This window comes from Lepidochelys olivacea, assembly GCF_965140295.1.
Source record: "Lepidochelys olivacea isolate rLepOli2 genome assembly, chromosome: 3".
NCBI classification, from domain to species: Eukaryota; Metazoa; Chordata; order Testudines; family Cheloniidae; genus Lepidochelys; species Lepidochelys olivacea.
The window spans coordinates 97,962,783-97,983,193 of NC_140413.1; the positions used below are offsets into that span (position 1 = coordinate 97,962,783).

A 20,411-nucleotide genomic window follows, 5' to 3' on the forward strand; every position below is an offset into this window, starting at 1 on the left:
GTTAATGATTATAATATAACATATAATAAATTGGTTAGTCTCTAAGGTGCCACTAGTACTCCTTTTCTTTTTGCGAATACAGACTAACACGCTGCTACTCTGAAACACAACATTTATACTGTGGCGGCACCTACAGCATTAACAAATTGTGGTGTGTATAAAGAGGAGAGGAGCGAGTAGGCGAGGTGATTTTACCCCTGTACCTAGCACTAGGGAGGCCGACACTGGACCGCAGTGTACAATTCTGGTGCCCACGCTTTTAAAAGGATGCTGAAAAACTGGAGAGGCGCAGAGAAGAGGCACCAAAACGAGTCAAGGGCTGGAGAAAATGCCTTACAGCGAGAGACCTAAAGGGCTTGGCCGATCCAAAAGACCACAGCGCACAAGGAGAAAATACCGGGTCCACGGGGGCTCGCTAATCCAGCGGCAGGAAGCGTGACAAGAACCAGGGGCGGGCCGGGAGCTCAAGCCGGACACGTGCAACATTGGGTACAAAATACCACTGAAGGCGAGTCCCCATTGAAGCGAACTACGAGCGCCTCCACCTCTTGCTGTCCGCAGACCCAGGCTGGCTGCCCAGCTGGAAGACTGGCTTTGGCCAGACCCTGGCGCTGGGGCTCCCGGCAGGGCTGGCGGGTCACAGCCTGCGCCGCGCAAGAGGTCAGACTCCCGGAGCTGAAGGTCCCCGCTGGCCCGCGGAGCCGGCGCGCGAGGGCGGCTGGGCGAGGTGCTGTGGGGCCGCCGCAGGCCGCGCGGGGGAGCCGGGTCCGGGCTGCGGGGCACCAGGTCAGGCACGCGCCGCGCGCCACCCGCCAGGGCCGAAGCAGGAAGAGGGAGCGCGCGGCGGACACGCGCAGCAGTAGGAAGGAAGCTGTGAGTATTGTGGGCGGGGGAGGAGGGGGGGGTCTCCCCAGAAAAACACCGCGGGGGGAGGGGCTACTTGGCCGCGCGCCAATCAGGGTCTGGTTCGTCGACACCCCCTCTCAGGCTTCCACCCCGGGAGCGTGTCTCTCAGCGCTCCCTCTTCCCCTTCGCCACGGCGCGTTCCCCCTCCCCTCTGCGCGCTGACGTTGTCGCGTCTCGCTCTCTCGGCGGCTGGAAGCGTCGGGGGCAGCTGACGGTGGCTCGGGCGGCTGTTTGCTCGCTCAGCGGTGCAGGGACGGAGCAGCGCGAGCCGGGCCCGCGGGTGAGTCCGTGCCGCTGCCGCGTTCTAGATCCCGCCGCTCGGGAGCCGGGGACCTGCGCGCGCGCCCGCGGGGGGAGGGGCGTGGGGTTCCGCTCCCCTCCCCCACCCCGCGGGCTCCTCACAGCGGCTCCCGCCGGGGCCTCCCCGCCCCGGGGGCTGGAGCGGAGGCCGGGGCCGCCGTGCGCGGCCCTGGACAAAGCGCCACAGAGCCCCCGGGGCGGGGTGGGTGGTCGCTGCCTATGGAGAAGCAGGAGCGCGCCCGCCCCTCAGTCGCGGCAGGTCCCGGCGCGGGGCCCGCTCCGCTTTGCCGAGGGGGAGCGGGGCGGGCAGAGCCCCTGGCAACCACCCACCCGGGGGAATCGGGCTGCGTTGTTTGGCAACTGCGTAACCCCTCGGTCACGTGACGCCGGTGTCCCAGCGCGCCCCCCCCGCCGGGACTGTGCTAATTTATCCCCCTCACCCCCTTCCGAGCTCAGCCCACGGCCCGGACCAGCCGGGGGTGCGGGTGGGGGGGCAGCGGATCGGGGAAACGTCACCCCGCTCAACATTTTATTTAAAAAACAAACAAACAAACCTTACACCACCAAACTCGCAGTAGATTTATAATTCATCCACTCGCTGTGAAAACCCTCTGGGGAAGGGACCTGTGTCTCCTCCTGACAGGTGGGAAGCCCAGGGTGGGGTGTGATGTAACTAGGCTTAGAAGAATTTTTTTTTTTTTTTAATGATTTGCAGGAATAATACCCAGGTCTATTTTTCTGCATTTTTTTAAATTAATTTAAATTTTCATGGTTGTGGGAAATTATAGGTGGTCAGACAGGTTCAGACAATTGTTTGATGACAGTAGACATTGAAATTCAAGAAGTTAAATTTTTATAACTCTGAAAACACAAATTGTCAACATCCTGTCACGTCAGAACATAAAACCTAAATGTCCTCAAATCAAGCTCTAATAAGTTCTCCAGCAGCATTTTTCTTATTTTGTCTCTGTAAATTTCAGTGGTGGTTGATGGAAATATTTTTATGGGTTTATGTGTATGGTGAAAATGATGTTGACCAATATTTACTGATAAAAATCTATTACTTCCAAGCTTAGATATAAGTAATATCCAGACATTTGAGAAATAGCTGCTCATCTGACGAAAGCTTATGCTCAAATAAATTGGTTAGTCTCTAAGGTGCCACAAGTACTCCTTTTCTTTTTGTGAATACAGACTAACACGGCTGCTACTCTGAAATCTGTCAGCCAAATCTTGCATTCGTATTTCTTTTGATGACTTCACACAGGATTGTTTTGCTTTGTTTTAGGTATTTGTAGTGTTTTCCACAGTTTCTTCTGTGGTTGGGTATTTTGAACAGTTAGTGGAGGCAGAATTGACTTGCAAATATTAAAATATATCTAAGTTTCAAAACTTTAGACCAGAGGTCCCCAAACTGTGGGGCATGCCCCCATATGGAGGCACAGAGGAATGTTCCGGGGGGCATGGGCACGGCTGCTCCTCAAAGCAAAGGAACTGCATAAGTGTGCAGTATTAATTTTTAATATCTTTTTTAAATAATGCTGTGCAGTATTTTGTATATCCTCTTTTCAAAATGTCATCTCTGCAGCTTGTAACTTTCATTATTGTAATAAAAAATGTCAGGAAATTATATCAAAATGATGAAGGTACTTTAGGAGGTCTAAAAAGGGGGCACCCAAAAACTTTTAGTGAAACTTTTAGTTACCTTTTTTTGGTAACTAAGTTTGAGCCCTGGGATTTCCTTGCATCATTTTTAGCATGTTTAAATGGAAGATGAAAATAGATCTGTGGCCCAGTTTTTGGTACAATGAACAGATGACACAGCTTCTCTACTGAAACTAATAGACTATTAGGAATATCTGGTAAATATAATTTCTATCTAAGAGCAACAGATAGTAACCTATATTGACATGATCTAAAAAATTGAAAGTGTTCCAGTTCACAATAAAAAGGATAAAATGTTTACTCTTTGACTGAATCTCATGGTAATCTTCCTATTTTGCAGACTGTAAATGTTGTAGTTTTAGTTGTTTTTCTGCTAAAACAAATTTCAGAATATTTAGTAATCGTTAGGAGGAATAAGGTACAGAATATATTTTTGTGTTTCTCATATTTGATATCTTAAAAGAAATGTTGCAGTCAAATACAAATTTGAAAACAAAAGCACAGAGGCAGCAATCAAGTGTTGACAGTTAGTTAGTTTAAAACTGGTCTTTGGAACTGCTCTTTAAAATGGATTATCAGAATGAAGCTTTTGTCAGATAGTATTGAATTAACAGTAAAATCTGAATCTTGATTTGGTCAAAATGAGAGTAAATCTGACTTATTTACTGATAAATTTGCAGCAATTTACTCTACAATCCATTGGACAGAACTAAATTGCTAACAATTACAGTAGTCTTTATAAGAAATTAAAAATAATACTTTGACTCTATTGATATGGTGCAGAATCTGTGCTAAAAGAAGGAAGGAAATTGTGCCCTCTTTTTACTAATGTGTAAATCAATTGATGAAATATGGTTTAACTTGCATCTTCAAATTATGTAGCATCAATTTAGCTGTAATTGAACTGTCAGTTACCAAGATGGAACTGCAGAATTTTCAAAGCATACAGGAACAATTGACTTCTAGAATTGGTGGTAGAAAGCCAGCTTAACAGAATCATACTCTTTCTCTGCTGTGCGTCTTAGTCAAAGTTATAAAGGTGCTGCTGTATCCAGCACCTGTCTCTACACAGCAGTGGTAATTTGGGGCCCAAACCTGCTTCCACAGACATCAGTGGCAAAATTCCTGTTGCAGTTAATGGATATTACATTGTTTGGTTATGACTGGTGAATCAAAGTTTAGATACTTTAGAAGTAAGTCATAGTAGGACTATTAAATTTGGCAGTTTATCCTTTATTAGAAATAATCTTCAACTATGTTAAGGGCTGTTCTAAAAAGGATTGTGATCAATTGTTCTTCATGTCCACTGAAGGTAGGACAAGAAGTAATGGGCTTAATCTGCAACAAGGCAAAATTAGATTAGATATTAGGAAAAATTTTCTACCTATAAGGGCAGTTAAGATCTGGAACAGGATTCCAAGGGAGGTTGTGGAATCCCCATTATTGGAGGTTTTCACAAACAGATTAGACAGATGCCTGTCAGGGTGGTCCAGGTTTACTTTGGTCCTGCCTGAGTACAGGGGCTAGACTTGATGACTTCTTGAGGACCCTTCCAGCTCTATGTTCCTGTGATTCTATGGAATTGAAACTTCTGTAACATATCTCTCCTAACATGGAAGGCATAAAAGGACTCTATCAACTTGAAATCTAATCACATCACTATATATATTTTTTAAATCTTTCCCGCTGCTTTGCGAAAGAGTTTACGGAAACATGGGAAAGTGACTGGTTATATGGGGGAGACAGTGCGCTGTCAAATGCAAAGAAGACAAACTAATTTCAGTTATAGTAATATCGTGTTAATTGTAACAATGGCAGGTAACAAACTTTCAGACGGAAGTATAATTTTCATTTTTTAAGTTGGAGTATCTTAAAAAAAAATCTGCAATTTTTATAACTCCTTCATGAGTATTAAGCAGAGGCACTAGTCAGACAGAGCTTTGTTTGACTTCTTTTGAGTCAGGGAGCCTAATGAAAAATTCTAAAATTGGATTTTGGTAGAGCCAGCTGTATTTACAGAAGAAAAGTTTTTATATATCTTAAATTACATTTATTGACAAGTTACTGAATGAGAATTTCACATCTTTTTAAGCATATAGGGTAAATCTTAATTTAATGAATTAATGCCTTAATTGCATTCATTATTTCAGAGTACTCTGTGCAGTGGTACAGTACTTGCAGGGTTGGTAGTACTGTTTAATACAAGGCTTTAAAAATCCACTAGCCTTTGGCAAGCAGGAAGCTTTCCTGCTATCTGCTTTTGCAGAATCTAAGCTTCTATCTGGAAATAAGTTTTTAGCCCTTGTGACTGTGAAGATCACCTTCCAAATACGAACAAAGTAGAAACTGAAAGCTCTGTTTTCCTAAATCTGCAGATTTTTAGTTCCTCTATTGCTGTTTGGCTCTCCAAAGCAGCATCCAAGCAAAAACTGACCAGAACCTTCGCAGTCTTCCCTGCTGTTATGAGAAAAGGAGTACTTGTGGCACCTTAGAGACTAACAAATTTATTTGAGCATAAGCTTTCGTGAGCTACAGCTTAATTCATCGGATGCATTCAGTGGAAAATATAGTGGAAAGATGTATATACACAGAGAACATGACACAATGGGTGTTACCATACACACTGTAAGGAGAGCGATCAGGTAAGGTGAGCTATTACCAGCAGGAGAGCGGGGGGTGGGGGGAACCTTTTGTAGTTATAATCACGGTGGGCCATTTCCAGCAGTTGAAAAGCATGTCTGAGGAACAGTTCCAGGGGGGAATAAACATGGGGAAATAGTTTTACTTTGTGTAATGACCCATCCATTCCCAGTTTTTATTCAAGCCTTTGTTAATTGCCACTTTTAGGTCCGTAATCGAGTAACCAACGAGATTGAAGTGTTCTCCGACTGGTTTTTGAATGTTATAATTCTTGACATCTGATTTGTGTCCATTTATTGATTTACATAGAGACTGTCCAGTTTGGCCAATGTACATGGCAGAGGGGCATTGCTGGCACATGATGGCATATATCACATTGGTAGATGTGCAGGTGAACGAGCCTCTGATAGTGTGGCTGATGTGATTAGGCCCTATGATGGTGTCCCCTGAGTAGATATGTGGACACAGTTGGCAACGGGCTTTGTTGCAAGGATAGGTTCCTGGGTTAGTGTTTTTGTTGTGTGGCTGCTGGTGAGTATTTGCTTCAGGTTGGGGGGCTGTCTGTAAGCAAGGACTGGCCTGTCTCCCAAGATCTGTGAGAGTGATGGGTCATCCTTCAGGATAGGTTGTAGATCCCTGATGATGTGTTGGAGAGGTTTTAGTTGGGGGCTGAAGGTGATGGCTAGTGGCATTCTGTTATTTTCTTTGTTGGGCTTGTCCTGTAGTAGGTAACTTCTGGGTACTCTTCTGGCTCTGTCAATCTGGTTCTTCACTTCAGTAGGTGATACAGTAGTTGTAAGAATGCTTGATAGAGATCTTGTAGGTTTTGTCTCTGTCTGAGGGGTTGGAGCAGATGTGGTTGTATCGTAGTGCTTGGCTGTAGACAGTGGATCGTGTGGTGTGGTGTGGATGAAAGCTGGAGGCATGTAGGTAGGCATAGCGGTCAGTAGGTTTCCAGTATAGGGTGGTGTTTATGTGACTACGGTGCTAATAAGCGATGGTGTCCAGGAAGTGGAGCTCTTGTGTGGACTGGTCCAGGCTGAGGTTGATGGTAAGATGGAAATTGCTGAAATCATGGTGGAATTCCTCAAGGGCTTCTTTTCCATGGTTCCAGATGATGAAGATGTCATCAATGCAGCGCAAGTAGAGTAGGGGCGTTAGGGGACGAGAGCTGAGGAAGCGTTGTTCTAAGTCAGCCATAAAAATGTTGGCATACTGTGGGGCCATGCGGGTACCCATAGCAGTGCCGCTGATTTGAAGGTATACGTTGTTCCCAAATGTGAAATAGTTATGGGTGAGGACAAAGTCACAAAGTTCAGCCACCAAGTTTGCCGTGACATTATCGGGGATACTGTTCCTGACGGCTTGTAGTCCATCTTTGTGTGGATTGTTGGTGTAGAGGGCTTCTCCCTCCATAGTGGCTAGGATGGTGTTTTCAGGAAGATCACCTATGGATTGTAGTTTCCTCAGGAAGTCAGTGGTGTCTCGAAGATAGCTAGGAGTGCTGGTAGCGTAGGGCCTGAGGAGGGAGTCTACATAGCCAGACAATCCTGCTGTCAGGGTGCCAATGCCTGGTATGATGGGGCGTCCAGGATTTCCAGGTTTATGGATCTTGGGTAGCAGATAGAATACCTCTGGTCGGGTTTCCAGGGGTGTGTCTGTGTGGATTCGTTCTTGTGCTTTTTTAGGGAGTTTCTTGAGCAAATGCTGTAGTTTCTTTTGGTAACCCTCAGTGGGATCAGAGGGTAATGGCTTGTAGAATATGGTGTTGGAGAACACTTCAGTCTCGTTGGTTACTCGATTACAGACCTAAAAGTGGCAATTCTTCAACAAAAAAACTTCAAAAACAGACTCCAACTAGAGACTGCTGAATTGGAATTAATTTGCAAACTGGATACAATTAACTTTTGGCTTGAATAAAAACTGGGAGTGGATGGGTCATTACACAAAGTAAAACTATTTCCCCATGTTTACTCCCCCCCTTCCCCCCCCCTCCCCGCACTGTTCCTCAGACGTGCTTGTCAACTGCTAGAAATGGCCCACTAGAAATGGCTCACCTTGATTATCACTACAAAAGGTTCCCACTCCCCCCCCCCCGCTCTCCTGTAGGTAATAGCTTACTTTACCTGATCGCTCTCGTTACAGTGTGTATGGTAATACCCATTGTGTCATGTTCTCTGTGTATATAAATCTCCCCACTGTATTTTCCACTGAATGCATCCGATGAAGTGAGCTGTAGCTCACAACAGCTTATGCTCAAATAAATTTGTTCATCTCTAAGGTGGCACAAGTACTCCTTTTCTTTTTGCGATTACCGACTAACACAGCTGCTACTCCTACTGCTGTTATAGAGTACTTTGTGGGTAGCAGTTAAACTGACAAGAATAATCAATTTCCTTCTGTTTCAAATTGGGAAAAGCTCTGGGCAGTAGAGGAGGGTGCCAAAATCAGATGCAGGGGGATGATGGTTTTGTTGGGAGAACCCCACCATCACTCTTGCAACAACCAGAGGGGCTTCGAAGGATGCAGGTGACACCTGCTAGCCAGACACTTCAAAAGATGGAACCCCTGAGTAGATTCCATGGACATCAGCTTGGTAGGAAACCCAGCACCTTTCACTTTCACAGCAGCTGGTGTGGGATGTGGCTCTCTCCTGTATGTTGCTCCTGGCCATTAGAGCTGCTCTTCTAGTTTAATAATTCGGCTGTTAGCTGTTGAATAAATGTTTCAGCCCCTGTGTGTGAGATGATAGGTGAATGAAATGAGGTTTTGTGTGTGTAATGGGAGAGCTGGGGGTGGTACAGTTGGGGAAGAGAACATTAGGTGCATAGAGTGAGCTATCACATAAAAACATCCTGAAATTCGTAGCAGGGCAGTTTGGGGAAGGGTGCATGTTTCAGCACAGGAATCTTTCATCTTGGCTAGGTAAAGTTTTCAAGTCCTGCTTAATGTAGAAATAACAATTTAATGAAATGTAGAGGTTACCTGAAGTTGGTTTCTGAACTAATTCACTTTAAAGGTACATAGCAGTTAAAAAGCTGCTTTACCGAAACTTATGCTCAAATAAATTGGTTAGTCTCTAAGATGCCACAAGTACTCCTTTTCTTTTTACCTTAACATTATAGTTATATCCCTGACTGGATATTTAGGTGTAATTACCCTCCCATATAGTAGCACCTTGCTTGCTTTTTAAAAGGACTCATTCAGAATTGAAAGACCTGACTTATTTTCCTTCTCCCCACTCCACAGTTAACTAATTTGGGTTATGATGTGTATTACCTCTGACAGTGGATTCGGAAAAGGGTTAGACAAAAAGTTTCTTTAAATGAGATGCAGCAGCAGTAATTCAATGCCAGCTTCTGAAAGGTGATAGATCAAACACCACACCCAGGGTATTGAGCTTTGTTACAACTGCTTCTTTGGTCATACTAAACCCAATATCTTGTGTGGTGGACTGCTTAAGGAGGAGCTGGAGTTTTAACACTGCTGCAGCTCTTCTTTTTGGAAGCTAATGGGTGGTGGAGGAGGGGGATGACCAGAAAGACACTGAAAACAACCTTTGTCTTTAAAAGAGTGTAAGGACAAATGTCAAGGCCTGTTGATCTTGGCAGTATTCCTTAGGAATAATTTCTAAAATGTCCTATACTCAGCTGTAGCCAGAGAATAACTTTAGTATGGCGATTTATTACTCAAACATGTTAACTAGAAAGTCATCTAACATTTACAGTCTGCTGTTATCAATGATGTATGGTCTACAGATATGCTAAGTATTCAGCTCTCTCAGACCTATCACTTTTTAACTTTACTCTGTTGCATACATATGAGTCTGATCTGTGCACTAAAATTTCACTGAAATAGCTCTTTTCTTGAGTGAATGGAAACATTGCATATGACACTTCCTCACGTTTGCTTTAAAATGAATCTCAAATGTAACACATGATGCAGCAGTTGAAAGGTGTAGCGCAAATTGGTTAAGTAAATGTGATTTAATAGTGCTTTAAAAGCTGCAGCAGAGGAGGAATTTATAACTCATAGGTGTAGGTTTAGTCAGGGGTATTTTTAGTAAAAGTCATGGAGAGCTCACAGGCATTAAACAAAAATTCACAGCCCGTGACCTGTCCATAACTTATACTAAAAATACCTGTGATTAAATCTTGGCGGGGGTGGAGGGGAAACACCCATGGCTGGCTTCGGACTGCTTACCAGGGCTGTGGACTGCCAACCAGGGACCACTACCCAGGACCGCAGATGCTCCAGCTGGCTGCCATGGGACCACTACTGGGGTCGCTGGACCAGCAGCTGGTGTGGCTGTCCTGGAGGCCACCTGAGCAGCTGGCCCCAGAGGTCAACCATACTGGCCCTCACAGAGGTCGCAGAAAGTCACAGAATCTGTAACTTCAGTAAGCTCCGTGACAGACACAGACTACTCATAGGTCTAGTAATGCTTTACAGAACTAGTAAGGGTTACCAACCATTTCCATATTTCATCTCCCTTCTTTATAGTAGAACCTTGCTTGATCCCAGTTAGGGTCTGGGGACAGTGTGATCTTGACACCTTGGTATCATTTTGTGACCTCATGGGGGCTGCGAATCCCTGCTTTAGAGCTATTTGCCTATACCTTACTGCTTCAGTTCCAGCTTCTGTCATTAGTAAGACAGTTATTACCATCTGATGGCTATTTGGCTTGTGTGATGTGAATTAGTCTGTCTAGTTTCTGCTGAACAAATCACACACCGCAAAGTGTATCATGACTGGCATTAACTGGTACTCTTGGCACTTTGAAAGAGGCATTTGACCAAATAGTTATGGAAACTGAACTACCTTCTCATCCTCTCTCATAAAACGCACACATGCAATTTTATTATGAATGAATCCCAAAACGTTTTATGAATGTTAAAGCCCCTCTGTCTTCCCAGACTCCCTGAATTTAAGAAGGGACTTGTGATTGAGCATACAACTTCCTAGAATTACACAACGTATCAAAAGGCTTGGGAAGTAGAGAGAGAAGTGTTGGGTATGAACATAGTTGCTCTTGTTTCTCCACTGCTTGTCAGTACAGTAGTAAGCAACAGTCTTAAGAATGACTGTTCACCTGCAGATACCTAGTTCTTATATACCAATGTAATTGCCTTTATAAATACCTTAGAAAGAGAGGTAGGTTTGTTGAATTTTGATATCACAACAGTAGATGACAAAATGCAGGCAGAAATTGGGGATTTTAAAACAAGAAGACCACCTGTTTGAAAACTCTATTTCTAGATGTTGAAAATATCCTGCATAAAATGGTAAAAGAGGGTGGTATTCTTCTGTTTGCTGTAATGAGAACATAACACTGTATTTTGTTTGATATTAGACTGCTAAATGAAAGGGAACTCTGTTCAGTGTTGCTCTAATAATGTTGTTTTCTTTTCCTCAACTTGCAGAGAAGTTGAAACGCTAGTAGTGTTCCCTTGTGCAGCACAAAAGAATGAGCCAACAGTGGGAAAGAGTACACTATATCCTGATTGGATACATTTGAAGAGGACAGTTTTAATCTTGTGGCATGCTTCAGCAGGAACCATACTAAAAAAGAAGTAAGCTCAACATCATTGTTTTATTATGTTAATTGAATTGCATTTATCAATTATTTAAAGAGATACTGAGTTGAGGTTTAAAATCTGGCCTTTACTATTTAAAAAAAAAAATCCACTGGGACAAATTCAGTTTCTCTCTTTGAAGGAACCCACAATGCCTTATGGCTTTTTATCTAGATCTCCTGCATCACCTGTTCCAAATTTTGAGTGCCAAATGAGGACACTTCCAGACATACAATTTCACACATTCTTAGGATGTATGTATGATTTAATGATGATACATTCCTATAAAAATAGGGGATAACAGGGACAGATGTCTGGCAGAAGTGTGGGTTGCGTCCACCTTAAGTGGTTTTTTTGCATTTCAACATGCATTGTTTAACTGTGTGGTTCAAATGCCCAGTGTTCTTTGAGCATTCTTTTCACACCTGAATTGCTGGCTAAATGTTTCAGATAGCTTTATTTTTAAAAGACGTGTTGGAAATGAACTATGTATATTTTAGGCTGCTTTCTGCAACAATAGTAAGAAACATAATTCCTCCTGTTTATCAGCCATTTAAGTAGAGCTTAAGCAATTCAGGATAAAGGCAGTCCTACAGATTGACCCCAAAGAGTTGTTGATCAAACTTCAAAATAAAAAAAAATCACCATTGCAGAACAAACATGGGAAATTTCATCCCAGAGTAAGCTGCTATTTACTTATATGAGCACCTGAAAATAAACTTGGAATGAAAGTGCTTCTGAACCATAACTTGACCATTGCTACTGTGGTCTCTAAATATTTTTTCCTCCTTTTGAAGTGCAATGTACTAATTTTAAAAACAAATGTGTTTTGTTTGTACTACTGGATCTGATTAATCAAGTAAACCCATAGACTATGATTATTAAAGAAAAAACATTAATGATCTTCTAAAAAGTACATGTTTAGATGGTGGTGGTTTTATTGAATTTAAATGTTTTGGGGCCTAATTGCCCTCTGGTTTGTGCATATGCAACTCCAGTTGACCTCAGCTGTTATAGGATGTACACAACTGAGAAACTGATTAGGCCTCTGGAGAAATGGATTAAACCTTCAGCCTTGATAATTTAAAAAAAACAGTTTTTCATCACTCTAAGTTATGGAATAACAGTGCTTATATGAATTTTGAGATCAGATCGTCATGCCCTATCTACCTGAAATCATTCCTCCTCCAAATAATTGTCTTCCTCTCTTAGCTCAAGCCAAGTGAATAAGCAAAAAGTCTTAGATAAGCCAGTTCCACACTCGGAAGTCAAAATGCAGAATTTGATAAGTGTGGCGGTCTCTTCTAGAGACTATGCATATCTGTGTAAACTAGGAATGCCTCTGTTTCTCTCCTAAGAGCCAGCATTCCAAGACTGAAGGCAAATCTAGCTTCCCCCCCACTCCACCCCACATGCTTTCATGTGGCAAAGTGGAAGTAACGTAGATTTACTGTTAGTTATAAATTTAATTCATTTGAACCATTGATCAGAGTTTCTAAGTGCTAATGCTCTTTGCATTGCTATTACTAAATAGTGGGAACTTTGAATCTCCTGTCATTAGAGGTCACCAGTAAGTGAAATTTGTGGCACCCAGAATTTGTGATTTGCCAATACCAGCTGCATTTGTGCTTAGTGTTTGGATGTCTCACCTTTCTCTGAGGTGTTAATCAGGTGTGACATGAAACTTGTATAGAAAATTATTTGTACACAAAGTGTGTTTAACCACCTCCACTCCTCTAAAGAGATGACAATTTTAAAAAGAGCATTCAGAAGGGAGTCTCTTGTAAAACTAGTAGGGAAATAAGAATCTTTACCTAACTCTCTGGATAGTAATGCACCATTATGGAAGCTGCTGTTCCTGCTCTCCTCTTCAACGGTTGGCATATGGTAATCAGTACAAGGGTTTTTCTTTCAATTACTTCCCTGGGATATACTACCTCCATTACATCCTGTGGGTATTCTGAGAAATCAGTAGCTTGTGTCCCTCTATAATAAACTCTCAAGCACAAACACTAACTTAAATCTAAACAAATTCTATTCCAAAACATAACTTCAAAAGTCTGAGAAAGCTACAAAGCAAGTCAATTGGAGGAAAATCTGAAACACAACTGGTACAGTATTTTCTCAGATCCTTCTAGGGTGAATCACTCAATTTGGCATATATTACTGTGCAGAAAGACAATTGCCAGATGTAATTCTATTTCTGCATTCTGGCATGTTAATTCAGACACTATTACAAAGATTCCATTAATCTTTCCTCTTAGTTATTGAGGAGGGGGAAATTCTCAGATAAGAAACTGAAATATAGGTTGGCACAGTTATCCATATGATCTGCTAAGTGCTCAAGCTGTAGCGCTTTTAGCAAACATAAATTGATGACCAGGAAGTGGTTTGAATAGATTGGTGTCTGTCATTCAGAAGAAAATTAAGACGATAGCACCCAACTATGTTGCCTAGCAGATAGGGAGGGAGTGCACTAAAATAAAAGGCCTGAGATGCTGCTACATTCCTAATCCTTTTTAAATCCCTGTCCATATCTGTGGGTTCTGCAGGGGTTGCATCATCCTCTGGGGAAGAAAAGAGTTTCTTGGCTCCTGAAGGAGCCGAGTCCCAGGTAGTTTGATAAATTTCCTCAAGATAAACAATCTTGCTGTATTTGGAGGAAGATTATGTAGAATTAGGATTCTCCCAAAGAGAGCACTTGGGATTCCACAACAGAATGAACAGGAAAGATCCATTTCTTAGTGTTCTCACCAAATATTATTATTATTGCTTCAGGTATCTCTTTTGGAGTCCTGGGAGCTATATGAAGGACCCTATCTAAATCTAGAAGGAGAGGTTTGATCTTCAGATTTGTATTGTCATATAGACCTGCTTTGCGTCCTTAGAGTTCCCCTTTTCCTTTGAATTCTGTAGGGGATAAATAATGCCTAACAGCCTAGGCAAAAGAGTTCTTTCCCCTTCTAACCTCACACAGCTTTCAAACTGGGTTCCCCCCATGAAAATTCCTTAATATTAACTTTCTGAAATTTTCACATCTTTGGGGTGTTTGGTTCTGAAAAAGATACATTGCTCCAAGAGAGAGAGGGTCTGGTAGGCAGCAGGCTGTATATGGTAAAGAGGACTAGTATCAACTCTGAGGCAGCTAATACCTTGTTTGGATGAGGGAAGATATTTTAAAGGACAGTTTTACTTTGAGAACACCTACCAAAGATGGTAGGCTGGAGAGGCAAAGGAGAAACTGACAGTTACCCACTTGGGAAGGGAGGGCGGTACCTCAGGCAAGAAGCAGCTGGAATGGTATCTGTTGCCAAGCCTAAATCTAGAGTTAATATGGTTGCCAACACATGTGCCACTGCTAGTTACAGCCATGTCTGGTAGGAGTTAGGATGCAGGTTCTCTCTGAGCACTCTACAACACTGGCTGTCAACCAGAGGTACGCATACCCATGGGGGCATGCCAGGGGTGGACAAACTTTTTGGCCCGAGGGCTACATTGGGGTTGCAAAACTGTATGGCGGGCCAGGTAGGGAAGGCTGTGCCTCCCCAAACAGCCTGGCCTCTGCCCCCTCTCAGCCCCCCTCAGTACCCCTGACCTATCCAACCTTCCCTGCTCCTTGTCCCCTAACTGCCCCCCCCCCAGGACCTCACCCCCTATCTAACCCTCCCCCCCGCGCCCTGTCCCCTGACCGCCCCCTCCTGGGATGCCCTGCCCCTAACTGCCCACTGGGACCCCACCCCCATCCTACCCCCCCATCCCCTGACTGCACCCCTTCCCCCCCACCGTCCTCCAGAACCTCCGCCCCATCCAACCGCTCCCTGTCCCCTGACTGCCTCCCGGGACCCCCTGCTCCTTATCCAACCCCCCGGCCCCCTTACCATGCCGATCCGAGCAGCATGTCTGGCAGCTGTGCCACTCAGCCAGAGCTAGTCATGCTGTCGCTCTGCCTGGCAGGAGCACGCAGCCCCGCCGCCCAGCATGCTGCCTGCTGCAGGGGAGGGGGAACAGCAGGGGAGGGGCCTCCCCGGCTGAGAGCTCAAGGGCCGGGCAGGATGGTCCCGCGGGCTGTAGTTTGCCCGCCTCTGGCAGAGGTCTTCCAGAGGGTACATCAACTCATCTAGATATTTGCCTAGTTTTACACTAGGCAACATAAAGAGCACTAGTGAAGTCAGTACTATGTAAAATTTCATATAGACAATGACTTGTTTATACTGCTCTATATACTATATGTTGAAATTTAAGTACAATATTTATATTCCAATTGATTTATTTTATAATTGTGTGATTAAAAATGAGAAAGTGAGCAATTTTTCAGTAATGGTGTGCTCTGACACGTTTGTATTTTTATGTCTTTTGTAAGCAAATAGTTTTTAAGTGCGGTGTAATTTGGGATTATGCAAGACAAATTTAACTCCTGAAAGGGGTACAGAAGTCTGAAAAGCTTGAACGCCACTGCTCTACAACACTCGCCATTCATCGCAAAGTTACTTCTTTTGCCTGGGTGCCTAGCTGACTCTTGAAGGCTATTAGATGAGTGGAAGGAAGGAAAGTCCCTCATGAGAGCATCCCATAGAGTGTGGTGAGGGGTGGGAGAAAGCTGCTGAATAGGCATTTCCATCTTCTAGACTCCTGAGCAGATGCTCACTAGCCTTATTAAGAGAAGCCCTATCTGTTTGCTTCATGTAGGTGCCTACAGGCAGAGCACTTCTTGAGGATTTTCTGTCATGAAAGCAAGATTTACAGTCTCACAGCTGCTGTTCATTTCTTGAGGAGGCATACAAACAGCTGACTGACTGGATGCACTTAAGCAGCTATTGCACCAGAGTATGCATGAAAGAAAATTCCTTATTGATTAGCTAACACCCTGCCTGGGAGCGCAGAAGGAACTGCATACCAATTAGTCTGAATTGGCATACTAAAACTGAAATAGACAACAAGGTTGGGATGCTGAACTTGGTATTTGGAAGCCATTGTTTTTGTTAATGTCACTGAAGTACGGAACAGAATGCCGTAATCTTTCCTAAAGGTATGCACCTATACAACTTTAAAATATTTAAGTGCTCAGTTTGTTTCATATCTGATTGTCCAAAAGTTTAACTTCATGGAAAGCTTTCATTTATTCTGTGATTGGTATGGTCTTAGGTGAGTTAAGGTACTGATTTCGCTTAATACTTATAACCTGACTTAAATCTATTTTTGATTCCTTGTAGGATGGCTGGCTGTGGTGAAATTGATCACTCGATCAACATGCTTCCCACTAATAGGAAGACAAATGAGTCCTGTTCCAATGCAACACCTTCCCTGACAGTCCCTGAATGTGCTATCTGTCTGCAAACGTGTGTCCACCCAGTGAGTCTGCCTTGTAAACATGTTTTCTGCTATCTGTGTGTGAAGGGAGCTTCCTGGCTTGGAAAACGATGTGCACTGTGTCGGCAGGAGATTCCTGAGGACTTTCTTGACAAGCCAACCTTACTATCCCCAGAGGAACTCAAAGTGGCGAGCAGGGGCAATGGGGAATATGCTTGGTACTATGAAGGTAGAAATGGTTGGTGGCAATATGATGAACGTACCAGTAGGGAGCTGGAAGATGCCTTTTCCAAAGGTAAAAAGAGTACTGAAATGTTAATTGCTGGGTTTTTGTATGTAGCAGATCTCGAAAACATGGTTCAGTATAGGAGAAATGAGCATGGACGTCGCAGGAAAATAAAACGGGACATAATAGATATACCAAAGAAGGGAGTGGCCGGGCTTAGGTTGGACTGTGATTCTAACACTGTCAATCTAGGAAGAGAGAGCTCTGCTGATGGTGCAGACAATACATCGGTTCTGGGGGCTGCTGCTGCGCAGCCTCTAGCATCCGTTTCTGCTAGACCCCTAACTTCACTAGATGGTCAGCTGACGAGTCCTGCAACGCCATCACCTGATGCAAGCACTTCTTTAGAGAACTCTTTTGCCCACTTACAAATAAACGGAGACAGCATGGCTGAAAGAAGTCATAGGGGAGAGGGAGAGGAAGACCAGGAGTCATCGTCTTCTGGTAGGGTGCCAGCCCCTGATACCTCCGTTGAGGAAACCGAATCGGATGATAGCAGCGATAGTGAGGATGTGTATGCTCAACTTCAGCAACACACGTCCCCTGCCCAGCAAAGACACTTGAATGCGAATGCAAACCAATCAGTAATAGAGAGACCAGTGGCAGGGGGTGGGATAGTAAGCACCAGTGTAAGATCTAGAAGACCTGATGGACAGTGCACGGTAACTGAAGTTTAAATTTAGAGCCATGTGTTTTAAAAACTCAGTTCAGTATCTGTAAATTTTCTGTCCATGCTGGCATTGCACTCAAACCTAGCAGTGTATTTGAAGTGGGATGGGGGGAAGGGGAGAAACAGATTTGGCCTGTTAACTTAAAAGTCTCAACATGTCTCAGCTGGAAGACTCTTTAAATGTAAGAAACTGGGGTGACTTGTTAATGGTTTGAAAGCTACTTAGCAATACCCAGTTTTCTTGAAAATGTCTTCTGTGTTTATTTTGTAGCATTTTACCCCATGGAGATACTCAGTCCCTTTTTGGCCAATGTATATCCACTGTACAATTCAGATTGTCTTCATTATCTGACTGTTGCATTAAGTGTCTTACTACTTTCTGCATGGATTGATATATGAAAAGAACACTAAAGCAATGTGGGAACAGACGAGATGTTGGGTATGAGCAGGATGCTTAATTTAATGTGAGAAAATATATGTGAGTTTGGAGTTAAGATGTGTTTTATTAGACAAAGCAATCGTTTTATCTTCATGCAGTGGAAATGTAAAAATGCTATTAACTTTTGTTGAAAATTCTTATCTGTACACACTTCATGGCGTTTTCATTGGCTTTGCTGTCTAGTCCTTGTAGTTTGTTTTTGAGGTCTTTGTTGATCTGTCTTGTTTTTGTTACAAAATTTATAATTTAATAAAAACTACACTTTAACAATCCGTGGTGTCTTTGCACTTTGATTGAATTGTACCAAGGGGCACTTAGACAAAGGTATCATGAAGCAGGCATGCTATGCTGCCAAAAAGGGAGGCTTGGGTTGGCTTTGAGGGATCTTGAAATTCTCGCTTCCCAGACCAGGTTATCATATCGTGTGCTCACTGGTATGAGCACATCCTTCTGGCTGACTGAATGTTAACTGTGGTGTCAGAAGCCATGCGTTCTGATTTCAAGTCTGCTCAGTTCATTTTGCTGTTGTGGTGGGGAAATAAAGTATTGCAGGAGAAAACTGCAGGTGATCTATACCTGTTACATCCAGTAGCGGAGTAAGTATGTTTATCTGTCAAACTGGACAGTCTCTACGTAAAAGAATAAATGGACACAAATCAGATATCAAGAATTATAACGTTCATAAACCAGTCAGAGAACACTTCAATCTCTCTGGTCACGCGATTAAAGACATGAAAGTTGCAATATTACAACAAAAAAACTTCAAATCCAGACTCCAGCGAGAAACTGTTGAATTGGAATTCATTTGCAAATTGGATACAATTAACTTAGGCTTGAATAGAGACTGGGAGTGGCTAAGTTATTATGCAAGGTAACCTATTTCCCCTTGTTTTTTCCTACACCCCCCCTGCCCCCCCCACGTTCTTGTTAAACCCTGGATTTGTGCTGGAAATGGCCCATCTTGATTATCATACACATTGTAAGGAGAGTGATCACTTTAGATAAGCTATTACCAGCAGGAGAGTGGGGTTGGGGGAGGTATTTTTTCATGCTTTGTGTGTATAAAAAGATCTTCCACACTTTCCACAGTATGCATCTGATGAAGTGAGCTGTAGCTCACGAAAGCTTATGCTCAAATAAATTGGTTAGTCTCTAAGGTGCCACAAGTACTCCTTTTCTTTTTATGTTTATCTGGATGTATTTCATCTTAGACAAGCAGCTAGTTTAAATGTTTGGCTCTGGTTATGGGAAAGTTAAGGTTTGCAAATATTATGGAATACATTTCCACTTGTTTATATACCATTAGAAATCTAATTTCATGCTCTCAAAGGGTGGGACATGCTTCTCCTGAGGTTGTCGTAGGTCTGGTCTACACTACAGAGTTAGGTCGACGCAAGGCAGCTGACATCAACCTAACTATGGATGTATTTACACTTAAATTTCGCTTCCGCTGACATAACTGCCCCTTACGTCAACTTAATAACTCCTCCTCCACAAGCAGCTTCGAGTCAAGGTCAATGTAGTTGTGTTGACACAGTGTCAGTGTAGAAACTGTGTTGCTTATGTTGACTGTTACTGTCTTTCAGGAGCTGTCCCGCAGTGCCCCACACTGATAGTACAATCCATACAAGCACTCCTAGGGAGGACATGCACCGCTGACACAAGGAGCAAAGTGTAGACACATACATGCGATGTACTGTAACTACTCTGGTGGCTTTACACCAGTGTAAGTTAGGTTGACATAATTTTGTAGTGTAGACATGGCCTTAGTGGGAGATGTGGCTCTACTGCTGGCCTCAGTGTCAAAAGACAGGATAAGCCTTTCCCCCCCATGGCTTCAGAAAAGCTTACAATAATTTGAGCTGACTTGAGGTCATAAATACTGCATTTGCTTTTAATTTTCCAAATTCATTAAGAAACCACTTCAGTTAATTCGGTCCAGATTTTGGTCAGAGGGAAAGGATGTGGCCATATTTGCAATAAAAATGTACAGACTAAGACATTACAAGAAAGCATCTATTCACATGTGTCAGCTTCTTAATGTAAGTCATTGGAAAACAAACCGCACACTTCACAAACAGTTATGATAGAAATGATACCTGAATTGTACAGAAATTGGATGCAATACTCAAATCCTCAGTTAAAAGGTGTTGTTTTTTTTCTCTAGGACTTCAGTTCTTTGAATGTAATGAGGTCCATTCTGATTTAGAATTGTTCTGTAAGATTGAAGCCCACATACTCAAATCCTCCTGTTTTTCTGTAAGCCATAATTGAAGTGCACACTTGTGAGGAAAAGAGCTCCAAAGACCATGCAGGTCTCTGTTGCATTGTCTGGCTTCTGTTTAGGAAACAGGGAGAACATGAAACAAAGGAGAATTTGACCTCCCATAGAAACTAATTTGCCTTCCATTTTTCTCCATACCAAAAATTGATGGATATGATTAAAATTACTATCTGAGCACACCAGTGAGTTGTTTCCAGAGACTGACAGAAGAGGAAGGAATTGCAAAAGGACACCTTTTGGCAGAGTGGACTGGGGAAGATGTGTATTTCCCCGCCCCCTAATTTGGGCCCCACAAAACAAGGTTCCTTGATTCTATTCTTTTAAGGGATATAGACTC

General features: G+C 43.1%; 1 protein-coding gene across 2 annotated transcripts; it reads left to right on the forward strand.

The window, feature by feature from the left end:
• The first annotated feature begins 1,027 nt into the window (after positions 1-1,027).
• On the forward strand, positions 1,028-18,013 carry RNF146 (ring finger protein 146). 2 transcript variants are annotated; one of them, XM_084623685.1, is made up of 3 exons: positions 1,028-1,186; positions 10,936-11,085; positions 16,299-18,013. In XM_084623685.1, exon 3 carries the CDS (start codon positions 16,300-16,302, stop codon positions 17,356-17,358), a length of 1,059 nt encoding a protein of 352 aa, XP_084479811.1. In that variant the 5' UTR covers positions 1,028-1,186; positions 10,936-11,085; position 16,299; the 3' UTR covers positions 17,359-18,013. The 2 variants fall into 2 exon arrangements, with proteins under 2 accessions (XP_084479811.1, XP_084479812.1); XM_084623686.1 differs by lacking the exons at positions 1,028-1,186; positions 10,936-11,085 and adding an exon at positions 15,519-16,114.
• The last annotated feature ends 2,398 nt before the right edge of the window (positions 18,014-20,411 follow it).